The sequence below is a fragment of the Sinocyclocheilus grahami genome, unplaced genomic scaffold, assembly GCF_001515645.1.
Source record: "Sinocyclocheilus grahami isolate Dianchi unplaced genomic scaffold, SAMN03320097.WGS_v1.1 scaffold111.1, whole genome shotgun sequence".
In the NCBI taxonomy this organism is placed as follows: domain Eukaryota; kingdom Metazoa; phylum Chordata; class Actinopteri; order Cypriniformes; family Cyprinidae; genus Sinocyclocheilus; species Sinocyclocheilus grahami.
The window spans coordinates 1,265,712-1,282,285 of record NW_015505290.1 but is presented as its reverse complement, the minus strand read 5'-3'; the positions used below and the strand labels follow the sequence as shown (position 1 = coordinate 1,282,285).

Below are 16,574 nucleotides of genomic sequence, written 5' to 3'. Positions count from 1 at the left end.
CGCAATGCAAATTAAATAACCTGTAGCCTAGGCTATAGCTTGTCGAAATGCGATATAATTTCTGTGCAAAACATGCAGCCTACCTTGTAAACAGCAGCACCATGAATAGCCTACATCTAGTGACTGCAATCACAGCTAAAAAAGGGGGAAAAGAGTCCACATTCAAAATTCTAATATAGTGCTCTTAGTGTTGCAGGTACAACCAGCAAACCTCAACGCTATTTCCTGCGAATGTGTGAGATTCATTAGCTGGTAAATAACTAAAGACCAGTAGGCTAAGTCAATCCAGTATGTTTATGATAACACTTTTTAAAAAAAATAATATAATAACAAATACAAGTTTGCAATATCAAGCAGCATAACGGAATGTTATTATTATTATTATTATTATTTGAAGGCCTATGGTAACGACTGGTCAGTCAATGAACTAATGATCGAGGTTACATGGTGATTGCTCAGTAGCCTACTTTGGGCGTTGTGAAAATCACACGTTTCAACATACGTCACGTTTTCAAAAGTCGTGCAGGTCAAACTCGATGATAATAAGTAAAATGTTTAAATGTATTTATAAATAGCATTGTTTCTGTCGGGTAACGACCCTACATAGACTTATACGACAGTGCGCTCTTTTGTAAACATATAAAGACTATACTGCATATAAACATCTGCAGAAAAACTGCCAAGCACAGTCAAATAAACAGCAAGGGTTTCACTGCTGTCTGTAACATAACGGTCCCTCATTCTCATCGATGGATCTATTTCCTTCCAGCCCTCAATTGCGTGGCAGTGATGATGTAATAGCGCGAGCGGAACGCGCACTATCCGCTGCAGCATCCGGGTCCCAAACAAACCCATCCGCGCGGAGAGAGGTGTTCTGAGCGCGAGGCTCCGGTAGCCCCCCCTCGGGAAAACAAAAAAACCGGAGCCAGCCCAGAAATGCCCCACCGCTCAGCTGCGGACTGCCTTAACGGGCTCATATGATGCTTTTCATATGTTTATAATTTTATTTATTATTATTTTCGTAATCGATTTCTGGCAGTTTTGACGTTAGTTTGCGTGCTAATTGGCTAGCCATCGATTGATGGGTGTTGTGGCTGTGAACGCTGGTTTATAGTGTTTGCTATCTGGCCCAGCATACTGATATTAAGGCTCTTACCCGCGGCTGTGGTGCCTCGTTGTTTCTTCCTCCAGCAAAGACCACGAAAAAGCTGGGTAAGTGATATTATGTGAGTCTGACGTACATTAAATATAGGAGCTAGCCTCTTAATGCTATCTGGCTGTGCAGCAGTTCGCATATGCTGATAAGGGCAGTGGCTTCATTAGTAAACACATCACAGTTGCTTTAACGTCATATAGGTTTGTTCATTTTGCTGCATTAGCGTCTAAAAGGCTTTTTTTAAAAAGGGAAGCTAAAATCTAAACAAAAGTAGGTTTGTAGGCAAACAAGTTTACTCCATTGACGTAATAAAAAAACATTTATCTAAACAGTTTACTTGCTACTGGAAGCCTGCTGCACCTGTGGCTTATCATATAAATCATCATACCATATCCATCAGATGTCAATATGTTGTCATTTTGTCAGTGTTGAGTGAATGAGAGTCACTTATGTCATAATGGAGCACCTTTACTCACTTTGTTTTGCGGTTGTGTTTGTGTCAGAGCAAAATAAGAAGAATGGGTGCGTTCTTAGACAAGCCAAAGATGGAGAAGCACAATGCTCATGGGGAGGGGAACGGCCTGCGCTACGGACTCAGCAGCATGCAGGGCTGGCGTGTGGAGATGGAGGATGCACACACTGCTGCAATAGGGCTGCCTTACGGCCTCAGCCTGTGGTCTTTCTTTGCTGTCTACGATGGGCATGCAGGCTCTCAGGTTGCTCGTTACTGCTGTGAGCATCTGCTGGAACACATCACCAGCAACCCGGACTTCAGGGGAGGCTGCTCAGGGGGTGGGGACTCAATTAATGCTGAGCCCTCCATGGAGAGTGTGAAATGTGGAATCCGCACAGGCTTCCTGCAGATCGACGAGCACATGCGGGCCATGTCCGAACGCAAGCACGGGGCAGACCGCAGTGGTTCCACGGCGGTGGGTGTGATGATTTCCCCTCATAATTTTTATTTCATCAATTGTGGTGACTCCAGAGCCTTGCTGAGCCGCAAGGGTCGCGTTCACTTCTTCACCCAGGACCACAAGCCCAGTAACCCCCTGGAAAAGGAGAGAATCCAGAACGCAGGTGGTTCTGTTATGATCCAGAGGGTCAACGGCTCCCTCGCCGTCTCCCGTGCTCTTGGTGACTTCGACTATAAGTGTGTACATGGGAAAGGCCCCACTGAGCAGCTGGTGTCCCCGGAGCCAGAAGTGTATGAGATCGAGCGCTGTGAGGCTGAGGATGAATTTGTGGTGCTGGCCTGCGATGGCATCTGGGACGTCATGGCCAACGAAGAACTGTGTGATTTTGTGCGTTCACGCTTGGAAGTGACAGAGGACCTGGAGAGAGTGTGTAATGAGATCGTGGACACATGTTTGTACAAGGTAAGGTCAATTCGAGTTGGATGCTAATGGGTCATTTTTACTTGCATCTATTAATTAGATTAAAAATGCATTACAATGGTATTCATACATAAAATTACTTAAATCCACCATTATGGAAGTGTTTTTAATTTCTACATTTAAATTAATTTTGGAAAGAGGTATTGATGCATTAAATACAATGGTCCCTGATATCAAAATAGAGGGGGAAAAGTCTCATTAAAAAAATATTGAAAAGAAAATGTTAAGTTGTTTGACATAATTTTTTATTATCATTTCTCAGGGAAAAATCCTGCTTCACTGCTTATTAATATTTGAAAAGCTTTCATCCACCAAAACAAAGTCATGTGGTGCAACCAACATGCAGAAGCATACAGAGGGGAAAAAAACAACAAAAAGGAAATGATATCAGACCCCTGTTTACCCTCATGATTGTGTTTCTTTAAAATATCAGAAACATTGACCTGTTTATGACAAGACAAAGTTAGTTCACACTGTAAAATGTCATGTGGTGTGACTCTCCAAAAATGTTGATGAGATATTAAGTAATTTATCATTTGTAAATAATATCGTTTACTTTGTAAAATCATATTATATTATATAATAAATGTGTATACTTTTTACTTGATGGTTATGACATTTTAGAGGTGGTTCCAACATTGTAATCTGTTATTAATCTAACTTGAGCATGCTTCCTGTGTTTGTGTTTCTCAACAGGGTAGTCGAGACAACATGAGTGTGGTGCTGATATGTTTTCCTGGTGCCCCAAAAATCAACCCAGAAGCCGTGAAGCGAGAGGCGGAGTTAGATAAGTACCTGCAGAACAGAGAGGGTGGAGCATGTAAAAAGGCGAATAAATAAAATATATTACAAAGACTAAGAGAGAGTTATAGAAAGTGAGCATTCTTACTTAATTAGGTGAGTTTCTTAGATGGCAGTTTACACTTGCCAATGAAGTATACGTTACTGTTAACGTAAAATTTCCAATTAACGAATCCCCATATTGGAGAGGAAAGACTCACTGGTACTGTATTAGCACAGTTAGGACTATTCAGGATCAAATTTAACCAGAGAGAAATACCACAGTGTGAATTTATTTGAGCTTATATTGATAATTAGAGGCCTTTAATTATTTATTGCCAATATTGAAAAGCACTTACACAATTTAGAGGTAACCTGTAGCTTTACCAGAGGTTTTATTGTAGTGCATCCGAGAATCCTCCGCTCCAGCGCATATTACTTAGCATATTATTAGCTACTAAGTGATGATGAGTAAGTGCAATTGTAGATTAGGAAAAAGGAATGATGAAAACCCAACATTTGGCTCTGCACTTTTTCATTAAACGCTGCTATACTTAAAGGCATCTTCTATTAATAAGAGAAAGACCAAATTTGAGATCTCAGTTAGAATACAATATGTTAATGTGTTCGAACAGAATTAATACAAAGTGTAGTTTTGCGTTCTGTTTGTGACAGTGTGTTCTTCAGCTAGTTGTTTTCATCCACTTGTACAAGCATGTGTTTAAGTCTGGCACCCGTTTCATTTGCATCTTTCTGAAAAGTCGTTCTAAATGAGAGTGAATGTCAGGCATCCATGGCTGATTACCTGAAATTGTAGCTGACACTGCTGTACGTGGCCTGATGGTGCAGTTTCGTGTCCACAGCAGTGGCCATGAGCATTTTAATCCGCATGATTCCTGTTCTGTAATATGGAACATTGTTGCCTTAGTTCTAATTTACAGTGACTACCTTGATTAGAATCGATAGGTTAGCACTTGGTATCCATCCCCAACTGCTTGAAAGAGTACAATTAAATCCAGTGGACACATAGTACTGAAAGCATGCACTGTACCGATAGCACGATAAGTTCTGTACACCTCCTGCATGTATGCTACATTAAGAAAAAACAGGGATAGATCTTATTTAGAATTAAGTTGGTCTGACAGAAGTTTTATACTTTGTACAGTATACATTTGTAACCCCTGAGGAACAGCTTCCGTGTGAACTGAACGCAGTGTTTGAAAGATTGTGTCAATGTTTTACAATCCTCTCCGAGTTGTTTACTACTTGTTGCCTCAAACAGACACTTTGTCAATCCTCTGGTTTGTTTATGTAACTATTAAGAAAAACTCATTTAGTTAGGAAATTCTTGGTGCATAGAGTGGGATTCAGCCTGCCTGCACTTTTTGAGATGTAAATCCTTGTTGGTACAATGATTAAACATTTATAGTACAATGGTACACTGCTTTTGTGTCTGTAAAACCCAACAGGATTTGGCTTTTTGTCCTTTTGTACCTAAGATTTTGGAAGCCTTTAATTTAATTTTCATATTTTTGAACCCTTTAGACTTGTCCTAACATGGCGTAACTCGACAGGATTTTAGCGACAAGCAATTTGTGTAATGGATAGTTCACTTAAAAATGAAAATCATTTACATAAAATCATTTACGTTCCAAACTCATAGAAACCCATTGAAAACTTGCATTAGTAATATGGACAAAAACACCTGACATTTCTGAAGTATCTTCTTGTGTAGAAGAAAATTAAAAACATCACTTTGAGGTTTGGAGTAAATGATGACAATTTTCATTTTTGAGAGTACTATCCCTTTTAAATGAGGCGTGACACAATGCAATTAATCACAAAACCTGGCCAATCAGAACAGCTCCCACTGTTTCAGAATGTGTGAATCCGTTCCTCCTAGTCCATGTTTGATGTTTAATATATATGAAGTTGATATACTTGAGCAGTACTTAAAGGGATAAAAATGAAATGAAAATTACCCCATGATTTACTCACCGTCATGCCATCCTACTCTAAGTGTATATGACTTTATTCTTTCAGACAAATACAATCAGAGTTATATTAAAAAAATGTCCTGGCTCTTTCAACAGGGCTTAAAGTTCTCCGGCACCGTGCCGGATCTCCGGCATGCAGCGTTTGGCTGATTTAAAAAAAAAAACAAATTGTTGATATCCATTTCTAGTCAATGAATTCGCCTACCAATGGTATGAGAGGAGCACAGCTTTCACTCTCAACCAAACTAACATTACTAGCCAATCAGAATGTTTTGCTCTTATAAACACGAGATGCGCATAATAGTATCCAATTGCAGAGTCGCAGCCCTGATGAATGGAGAAGCGCGACAAAAAGCTGCGAGGCGCAATGGTCAAAGATGTCCATCTAGCGCATATTTACATAGAAAAACGATCTCCATAAGAACGATATGATTGCCAGAACAAATTTACCGCGATTTTTGAAAAGGTCCTGTTCACACATGATCTCTTAATGGTAACTTACCGGTGATTTATTAATAAAGACTGTATGTGTGAAAGGGGCTAAACTCTTCCTCTGCATATGCTATGAATTAAAATTGCTTAACGTTCATCTGAAAAAAAAAGTGTGCATAATCTCACTAGATTTGTAACGTAAATCATTTATAGACCTTTGCCTACACAGGAGAATACATCAACCTATGTCTTAAGTATGCCATGTATTGTACATCGCGATTTCAAAATAAAAGTTTCTACATGTGGCCAAATATTAAAATTTAATGGATTTAAACATTGTTTAGTCACGCTGTAAAGTGAAACGTCACCAGGCCGTACTTAAGTTGGTTATGTTCATATTGTGCATAGGCATACATTGTGTATTTTAACAGTGTTGTTCAATAAAACCATGTAGTTACTTGGTTTTGATATTTTATTTGAGCCAATTATTATTGCCTCATCGTTAGTTTATATATACTGTAAATAGTCATACTAAAGCCTGGTTTTCACTTAGGTTTATTTGTGTTACTAAAAATATCAGATTACTCAATTGTCAAAATAATCAATAGATTACTTGATTACTAAAATAATCATTAGTTACAGCCCTAGATTAGTTAAAATATTTCAAAATACAACAGCATTGTTTTACTTTTTGTAATTAAAAGACAAATATTGTCATTTTGAAAATTTCTTAAAAATACTGTTAAAATATTGTCTTGTTCTAGTGAACCAAGTATCTGTATTTTGTCTCATCTTGTGAGCATTGTCACACCCTTAGTGTCGATAAGCAGTGATGTAGCTCATAATTTTCCATGTGTATGATATAGCATTCATTCTTCAGGTCAACCATATATTCATGAAATAAAATCAGTTTGAATAAGGAAAGCAATAACTTTGCCATAGTATCCTTTCAAATGTTAAAGTTGCCACAGGCTTTGCATGTGCTGCCCCCCGCCCCGCCCCACGAAAAAAAATGTTCAGGCGCAAGATTTTTTTTTTTGCTTTTACCCCTGTTTCAAGATTTATAATGGCAGTGAATGGGAGTTGAGATTATGAAGTCCAATAAAGTGTCCATCCATCATAAAAAGTGCTTCACATGGCTCCGGGTGGTTAATAAAGACCTTCTGAAGTGAATCGATGTGTTTGTGTAGGAAAAATATCCATATTTAAAACTTTATAAACCGTAATCTCTTGCTTCTGTTAACTGTCGTATGCGTGTTCACGAGAGAGTGGCAGAAGCACAGTGGAGAGAGCAAAACAAAACTCCGGTCATGAATTAGAAGTACAAAAAGAGGATTTGTAAAGAGAAATGTTAAAGGATTTCGATATAAGCCAAGAGGGGACTAGATTTCCTTTGCTGTAAACAAAGCTTGGTTTTCGCAGGACTAGCATGTTCTCCCTGCAGCTCACATTATGCCTATGTCCTATTATGCAAAATTATTGTAAAAATTATGGTTTACAGAGTTTTAAATATGGACATTTTTCTTACACAAATGCCTCGATTCGCTTCAGGGCCTTTATTAACCCACCCTGGAGCCGTGTGGAGCACTTTTTATAATGGATGGATGCACTTTATTGGACTTCAAAGTCTCAACCCCCATTCACTGCCATTTTAAACCTGGGAAGATGCAGGATATTTTTTGTGTAACTCTGCTGTAAACAAAGCTTGGTTTTCGCAGGACTAGCATGTTCTCCCTGCAGCTCACATTATGCCTATGTCCTATTATGCAAAATTATTGTAAAAATTATGGTTTACAGAGTTTTAAATATGGACATTTTTCTTACACAAATGCACGCTTCACTTCAGAAAGGCTTTTATTAACCCCCCGGAGCCGTGTGGAGCACTTTTTATAATGGATGGATGCACTTTATTGGACTTCAAAGTCTCAACCCCCATTCACTGCCATTTTAAACCTGGGAAGATGCAGGATATTTTTTGTGTAACTCTGTATTTTTTTAAGAAATTGTTGTATTCATCTGAAAGAATAAAGTCCAGTACAGCTAGGATGGACTGAGGATGAGCAAATCATGGGGTAATTTTAATTTTTAGGTGAACTATCCCTTTAAATCTAGTGAATTGTCAGTGTGGACAGGTCTACCAGTGCACCACAAGAGAAAAATAAATCAAAATTTCCCTTACAACCAAAAGATCCCACGTTCTTCACATGTCTTTGTATTACCAGGAGATATATTTTAGCTTTAAGATGTGTTTAACTGAATGAAAAACATAGTGTGCCTGCTCTAAGAGAGAACTCTTGAGATTAAAACGATTGTAGGTCATTCCTGTACCATATCAGTTTCATTTTGCTTGGGTTTGTTGTTGTATCTCATCACTGTTTGACATAGCTTGATGTACCATCCAGTGACACTGTTTATTAAATTAGCCTTAATTATTTTCTTCCATAATAGCACATCTGAGATCTGTATGCTTTGATGAGACATGTCACGCGTTTGTATACCTACAAAGAGTGACGAGGTTCTTCTGGGAGAGCCTTTAATTGTCCCTACGAGTGAGTCTAAGGCCAGTTGTAGCATTCAAATGAACTTTCTAAGTCTTGTAAGGTGATTTTGTTTGTTTTGTAACATTATTCTACTCTAGCATAATTTTAGCTTGTGCATTCAGTAGCACATTTGGCCCCTTACAGCAAGTGCCATGCAAGTGATTTTAAACCATTCACCTGAGATTATTGCTGCACAAAGCACAACCCAAACCCCTAATGAGTCAAACATGGGGTGGAAATATTGCCTTGCTGAAAAATAAAGCAGGCATTAAATGGGCCATAAAGTATTGTAGGAGATTGCCTTGATTTCTAACACTGTAGCACCATCAAACTGAGATGTACAGGGAGAAAAAAGTGTCAACTTCAAGTCTGTCCTTCTACAAAGTTCACTGGGTTTCAAGTAAAGCAACCAACTGCAAATAAAATAGGTCTTTGTAACACATTGGATGATGTAAAAATGTATCTTCTGGAGTATTAATCAAAATGGCAAACAAAGCCCATTTACTGTCATATACTTGCGCTGTGTTGTGCTGTTGGTCCCTGTGTGTCACTTCTGTCTTTACCTCTCAGGTCCAAACTGACAAGCAACAGAGGACACTATTTATTTGAATTATTTATTGTCTTAATAGTATTTTACCTCTTTTGAATGAAACTGTCCATGCATTCCATTTTCTTTAGCCAAAGAAGCACTACTAATGCAATGAAAATCTTATATTCTTTTCTCCTTGTATTTATTGTTATACATCCGTGTCATGAATAGTTGTGTAAACTGAAAGCTATGTGAGTTCAAATGCATCATGTCTTGGGTTCCTCTGCACAAAGTAGTTTCTTCCCACGCTTTTCACGCTTTTCACTCTTCTGTCAGAGTAGATCGGTCCAAGGTTGACGATGTGTAAGGGTTACAATCTATGATCGGTCTTTTCTTAACCCAGCAGACTGTTTGTGTCTGTTTGTGTTCAATTTTACCTCTCAGAAGGTTACAGTTTTATAAAGCTCATTTTGAAAGATTTTTCAACTACAATTTCATAGAAAAGTATTTCAATATTAGAGGGTGAGCACCCAGTATTTTCTTTCTTTAGTTTTTATTTTTGTACATTAGCACCCGGGTATTAGCAATGTAGACAAACTGTGATCTTGTCATTCTTGGCTGTCAGAGATGATTCAAATAAAATTATTTATGGAAACGCTGAATTTGTGAGGTGTTTTTTGTTGTTGTTGTTGTTGTTTTTAATTCAGATAGAGATGTTCAGTTAAATATGAATGTATGGTAACAGATTTTATTATTTTTTTAAATCCGTGAAATTTGCAGCTGTGGTTGCTATAAGTTTCCCATAAAGAATAAGGTAACAATATTTTAAGTTTTACCGATTTAATTTACATTTACAATAAAAGATTAAACAATTTAATTCACTGAAATTACCTTTTATAATAAACTAAAAGCCACCTTAACAACACAGGGGGATAAGTAAAGCCACATTAAGAATCAGTTCATCACAAGTAGCTTTTCCATATGCTGAACTAATAAAAGGTGGGCAGTGTCATGCATACAAACACAAAGCACCATCATGATAACACACATGACCTTAAAATACTGCAATAAATATTAATTTAACAACAGAAGATGTAACACAAAATGTACATAACTGGAAAAAAAGACATCAAATGTGAGCTGTCAAAGGGAATTCTGGGAATGTCAATTACGGTTTTTAATCATTTTTATTTTCCACTTCTAAAAACTACATTTAACAGCATTTTCTGTAAAATTACATTAAATGTCTCATTAGATCTGTTACAGATTTTCAACGTGTAGCTATACTGTAGGGACTTACCGTTAACCAGTTAACAGGTTTTTAATGTTTTGTTTTTAGTCTTTTACCATTAAAATAAAATTTTCCAAGTCATTTTTTAAAGACCAACAAAATCTGAATGAAAACATGCTTTATTTTTGGCAGAAGAGTATGAGTCATGGAGGATGTTTTAATAGGCTTCCTTCAATGAAGAAGCAGTGACTCACATATTGGCTGCTGTTGTTTTTGGCACTCTTCAGCATGTCAGTATCTTTCCAGCTTACTTATAGTTTTGTTAAATGTGTTCCAGTATTAAGTGCTGAAATAATGCCTGTAGTGTCTGTTAGAGTACTGCAATTCATGAATGAACTGCTTTACCGCAGAAATCTCTCTGCTGTGTGTGGCCTGTAACTCCACCATGTTTATTATGTGACTTTTTTCATCTTATAATGGACAATCTTGCTGTTTTTCTTTCTCTTTCGGTTTCATTGCCTCTCCATACTTCTCTCTTCCCCTTTAAATACTGGCCTCACTGAAATATTGATATGAAAGCTCTGTTATCTGTTTATAAAATTTACTGAGGGGATTGATATTTTCCATAATGCCATTTTACTAGATGCTTGTTTAACCCTGTAAGACCCAAATTTAGAAAACATTTACCATTTATATGTTGTTGTGGGAGGCCTCTAATGCAGAAATAAATGAGTTTGAACATTTTTTATTTTTAGTACGTTTTTAGTGAAATGTAATATTACAACGTTGGGCCTTTGGGGTAGCAGAATTTCAGTCTGAACAAAACTAAAGATGATCTAAGGGTTCATTTGCAGGGTATACTGCTTATGCAGCCACATAACAGCAGCCTATATATCCATACACAAATAATCACACAATAATAATTGTTTTTATGAGTATTTATTATAAAAATGTTAAATCAATTCAAAACTATTTACTGGTATTTAGGATGTCTAGCTCTGTTCATAGCCATGTTCAATTCCCATAGTCCTTTCTTTTGAAAACTGTACTCATTGGTGTTAGATGTCAGAGCCTTGATCATATCTTCTGGCACAAACCTTCAGAAGTACTCCAGTGGTGTATGATGGGAGGCTGCATCATTAGTGATATCCTAATCAGAGAAATTAATGTTGAGACAGATAAAATAATTTTTCAGACAGCTTTACCGGTTACGGCAAATGCTCTGTGTTCTTGAATTGCCTGGCTTTGTTGACATGATGTTCACATAATCATCAGATGGGCCAACAAAAATGGGTGGTCATTTTCCTTGTCCAGTTCACAGGCATCTTTATATTACTTTTTATCATTTGTTTCAGATCCCATCTCAAAGTCTTTGTTCCCATTTTGGATGGCATCAATTACATCATATACATTATAAAATTATGACTTTACCTGTCTAGTAGCTTTCTGAAATGGAAAAAAAAAACACGGATTATTTTCAAGGCTAAATTATCTTGATGCAAGTCAAACCCAATCATACTTACAGGGGTCATATGATGCGATTTCAAGTTTTCCTTTCTCTTTGGAGTGTTACAAGCTGATTGTGCATAGATAAGATCCCTGAAGTTGCAAAGACTAAAGTCTCAAAACCAAAGAGATATTCTTTATCAAAGTTAAGACTCTGCCACGTCCCCCTAAAACAGCTTGTTCTAACACGCCCCCACATATCTACCTCACTATGACACCAAATACTGATCTTTAAAAAAGCATCATATGACCCCTTTAAACATTTTAAAGAATTCACCAATTTAGCAGAAATCCCACATTTCACAGAATTCACACATTCCACAGATTTCAAACAATACAGTCTGATAGCTTATAGTGCTCTACTTATCATGATAATAGCACGTACAACCCCCACATTCCAGAACATTATCACTGTGAGTATTTAAGACATACTGCTGCTGCACAAATAGCATATAAAATAACCCCGTAGCAGATTTATACAGGTGAAGCTGGGGAAGGTGGAGGGTTTCAGAGAACTCTGAAAGCGGCTGCAGGAATCTCAAGTGAATGCTAGCCAGCCATATAAATGCAAGGAAGTAAGCTCATTGGCTACATATGCAGCATGAACCAATCAGCTTGTGCCAAGTCGTTTAACTCTCTGAATATCATCAGTTTGGTTAACACCCCGTCAGAATGCGCCATCTAGAGTTTCATGACTGAACTATATATTTCTTTTGAACTTTCTTTTCATCAAAGAATCCTGGAAAATTTGTTTTCCACAACTGATTTTGACATTGACAACAATTTTAATGTTATTGTTAATGTTTATTATAAATATTAATAAATTACACCAAATCAGTATGATTTCGAAAGGATCATATTACACTGAAGACTGAAGTAATGGCTGCTCAAAATTGGGCAACACAGACACAAGTTTATTTAAATAGAAACTCTAATTTCAGTTGTAATATTTCACAATATTACTTTTGTAATTGAATTTTTGGTCAAATAATTGCAACCTTCCATAAGATACTTATTTTGAAAAATATTAAGTAATACTTAGACCTTACATGGTAGTGTATATATTACATATTCTCTCCCAATCAGCCATGCGATAATAACAACATTGAGGATGGCTCAGTTTGCTATGAGTCATAACTCACTATTTGCTGAAAAGGTCAAGATCAAGGAGTCTTCACAGTAAGCTGAGTTTTATATTCCTTGTAACAATTCAGTGACCACTTATGTACAACTGGGATTTTTTTTGATTAAAGTGCTGTTAAGGTTATTTGCAGTATTTCAAAAGTACAGTGCTATAATGATTGTTTAGCTATTGGTTTTTGCATCCGCATGAGGGAAAAATGTATTAATAATATGAAGCAAAAAATCTTTCTTTTTCCTTCCATTGTCTAACGCCTCTTTACATGCTCACTGCCACGTGACATGAGGTCAAGCATTATTTCTGGCAAGTGGTTACATAAGGCATTGGAACTTAAACTGTCAAGCTTGCATATAATTAGTAACAATCTCCAGCAAACCAGAGATGCCATTTACTTTAACTGTAATAAGACTTGGTGGTTTAGCCAAATGCAATGTAGATCCTTTTTTCTTTTTGTATTATCATATTGTATTCACTACTCAAACCTGGTCAACACCTTGAGATACATAAAAATTTAAATACTTTTAAGCTGTTAAATGCAATCTTTCATAAAGTAGAAAATCTCTATTCAGGGCTGTTTGTGTTGAGATAAAGACAAAAGTGGTAGAGAAAAGAATTCAAAGACAGACTCCTGGCCTTGCTCTTCTTGTTTGACCTTCCAGAGACCAATGCAGTGATTTATAACCATAGACCTGCCTATTCATGCTGCAACCTCTGGCAGCATTTGTTGGTTAATAATGCAGCACACTGTGACCAGCGGAATCATTTCAACTTTGACCCTTTCATTTAAACATGGTGATATTAATCTATAGCCACAACATCCTCAGAGCCCTGCCTGTTTTAGTCTTCCTGATGTATCTATATAGTATTTTGCACATTCTGAATAAGATTTGTGTGTGCTGCGTGAATGTTAAGGTAAAAATTCTGAAACCAAGACACGTATTCATTCCCACTTCACAGTTATTCATTACCAGTCTCAGTGTGAATCAGTGGATGGTCTTCATAAAACTGTGTATGAATGTTTTACTGTGAGAAGTTTCTGGTGAGTTTGAACCCACTCCTTGTGCATAATGTTTCTGTTGTTTTTGCATATAATGGCAACTTTTCAAGCGGTCACATACAGAGGACCTTATTTTTATCTTGATATTTTTATTCTATTCTGAAAAAATAAATTACCATTTTGTTATTATATTATATTGCATTATATTATTTATTATATTATATTATAATTGGTCTATGACTTATCCTCTATGCAAGAATATAAAAAAGTATGTCTATAAAATCAATAAAATGTTTCTTGTGTCTGTTTCTACTTCAACAGAACTCTTCCTGTTGTTTGTTTTCTCTGTTCTATTAACATTTATCAGTAACTGTTGGCTGCTGCTTCAGATTTATTGAGTGCTGGTCAGTTCAGAGCATCATAGGAATCATCCTGCATCTGTTTGCTGACCCTTTTGCTTTGAGGATCAAAGGAAGGGTCCCTGGTACAGAGAGCATAAAATAGAAACTGCTTTGCTTTGAATGTGTCTTGGAGATGTCTGTTTGAGGCGTAATACTGTATACACCTTTTGGTTAAAATGGTTTTGAATTATATAAAACAAATTCTAATAAACATTTGTAATATATACATGAAAATTATTAATAATTTGGTTAAAATGGTTATTATGAATTAGCTTGTACAAGTACATTGTACAAAAAAACTGTTTGTGTATGCGCATGTGTAACATTAATTCCCTGCAGGTGCACTGTCTAAATGGTATTTGGCATTGCCTGTTGAACTGCAGAACAGCGATTGTTTTGGCATGCTCTGGCCGTCATTTGGCTGTCTTTATAGGGCCTATTTTTTTTGTTTGGATCCATCGGAAGAGCACACAGACACACAGCAAAGCTCTGGTTTAGAGGCTAACACTGGGGAGCAAGTATCAGTCAATCAGCTGTCCAAAAGTGTTGGCCCCCTTCCTGATTTCTTTTTTTTTTTGCATGTTTGTCACACTTTAATGTTTCAGATCATCAAACAAATTAAAATATTAGTAAAAGATAACACAAGTGAACACAACATGCAGTTTTTAAATGAAGGTTTTTATTGTTAAGGGAAAACAAAATCCAAAACTACATGGCCCTGTGTGAAAAAGTGTTTGCCCCCTAAACCTAATAACTGGTTGGGCCACCCTTAGCAGCAACAACTGCAATCAAGCGTTTGCGATAACTTGCAGTGAGTCTGTTACAGCACTGTGGAGGAATTTTGGTCCACTCGTCTATGCAGAATTGTTGTAATTCAGCCACATTGGAGGGTTTTCAAGCATGAACCGCCTTTTTAAGGTCATGCCACAGCATCTCAATAAGATTCAGGTCAGGACTTTGTCTAGGCCATTCCAAAGTCTTCATTTTGTTTTTCTTCTGCCATTCAGAGGTGGGCTTGCTGGTGTGTTTTGGATCATTGTCCTGCTGCAGAACCCAAGTTCGCTTCAGCTTGAGGTCACGAGGTCACACTGTAATGATGGTGGGCTGAGGGCGAGCAGAGGGGCTGCCAGACGACAGCGGTGGAGGAGGCAGGAGCACGTGGGAGGGCGGGCATTTATGCGTCTCCGTGCATTCAGGGCTTAACTCTGGAAAGCCCCCTCTAGGCTGAACACAGGAACAGGATGGATACTTGAGGGTGCTTGCGAGGAGCGGAAGGCGCTTTCTAGGAGGAGGGTGCATGATAGGAAACACATAAACATAAGTAGAACCAACAGAGACAGACTGCACAGACTAGGACTTAAATACAGGGGATGATTGGGGAAACACAGGTGTATGGGATGACTAATCAAACTAATTAACAAAATGAGGACAGGAACATGACCAAATAAGGGAACAGAAACAGTGGCAAAACATGACACAGACAGTCCAATGTCCTGACAGGATCACACTGCTGTAAAACAAACCAACCAATTAATTTAGGGAATTATGAATAAATCATATTGTGGATGCTTTTCTGTTATCTACTATTTATAAAATAATAATAATAATTTGTTACATTTACAGTATATAGTGCTTTTCTGGGTACTCAAAGCACATGGAAGGGGGGAATCTCCTCAACCACCACCAGTGTGCAGCATCCACCTGAATGATGCGACGGCAGCCATAGTGTGCCAGAATGCCAAAAATATTAGCACAACTGTTTTCAACACTGATAATAAAAAATGTTTATTGAGCACCAAATCAGCATATTTTAAGGATTTATGCATTATGTGATACTGAAGACTGGACTAATTTTTTGGTTTGTTATTGAGATGCTACAGTAGAGAGATGACAGGAAAGCACTGGGAGGAGAGAGGGGAGCGGGATCGGCAAAGGACCTTGAGACGGGAATTGAACTCGGGTCGCCGTGAGCGCAGTTGCACTATGTGTCGACGCACTTTAATCATGAGGCTATTGGCGCTGACAAGACTGGACTAATTGCTGCTGAAAATTCAGCTTTGCCATCACAAGGAATAAATTATACTTTTTAAACGTATTAAAACAGAAGTTTTTTAAACTGTAATAATAGTTCACAATATTACTGTTTTAATTGCATTTTTAATTTAAATAAATGCAGCCTTGGTAGGTATAACTTTCAAACTTTTAAAATCTACTGACCCCAAACGTTTGAACAGTTGTTTGTGATGAACTCATCAAGAGCTCAGTCAAGCTCTGTTATGTGAATAGTGATTGATTTTTAACTTCTTGTTCTTGTCACAAAGCACATTAATAATTGTTAGTTTAGGCTGCTATTAACCATCTTCAACTCCAAAATATTTTCAAAGAAAATTAATTTTAAAAAATGCAATAGATTGTATATTTAATCAGCGTTAAAACGTATCACTTTATTTTTGATGCTAAAGTGTTTGTT

The 16,574-nt window shown here is 37.2% G+C and overlaps 1 protein-coding gene across 1 annotated transcript; it reads left to right on the top strand.

The window, feature by feature from the left end:
* Window positions 1-845: 845 nt before the first annotated feature.
* On the top strand, window positions 846-5,335 carry ppm1ab (protein phosphatase, Mg2+/Mn2+ dependent, 1Ab). Its single transcript, XM_016277399.1, has 3 exons — window positions 846-1,212; window positions 1,660-2,532; window positions 3,247-5,335. Exons 2-3 carry the CDS (start codon window positions 1,675-1,677, stop codon window positions 3,388-3,390), a joined length of 1,002 nt encoding a protein of 333 aa, XP_016132885.1. The 5' UTR covers window positions 846-1,212; window positions 1,660-1,674; the 3' UTR covers window positions 3,391-5,335.
* Window positions 5,336-16,574: the final 11,239 nt, after the last annotated feature.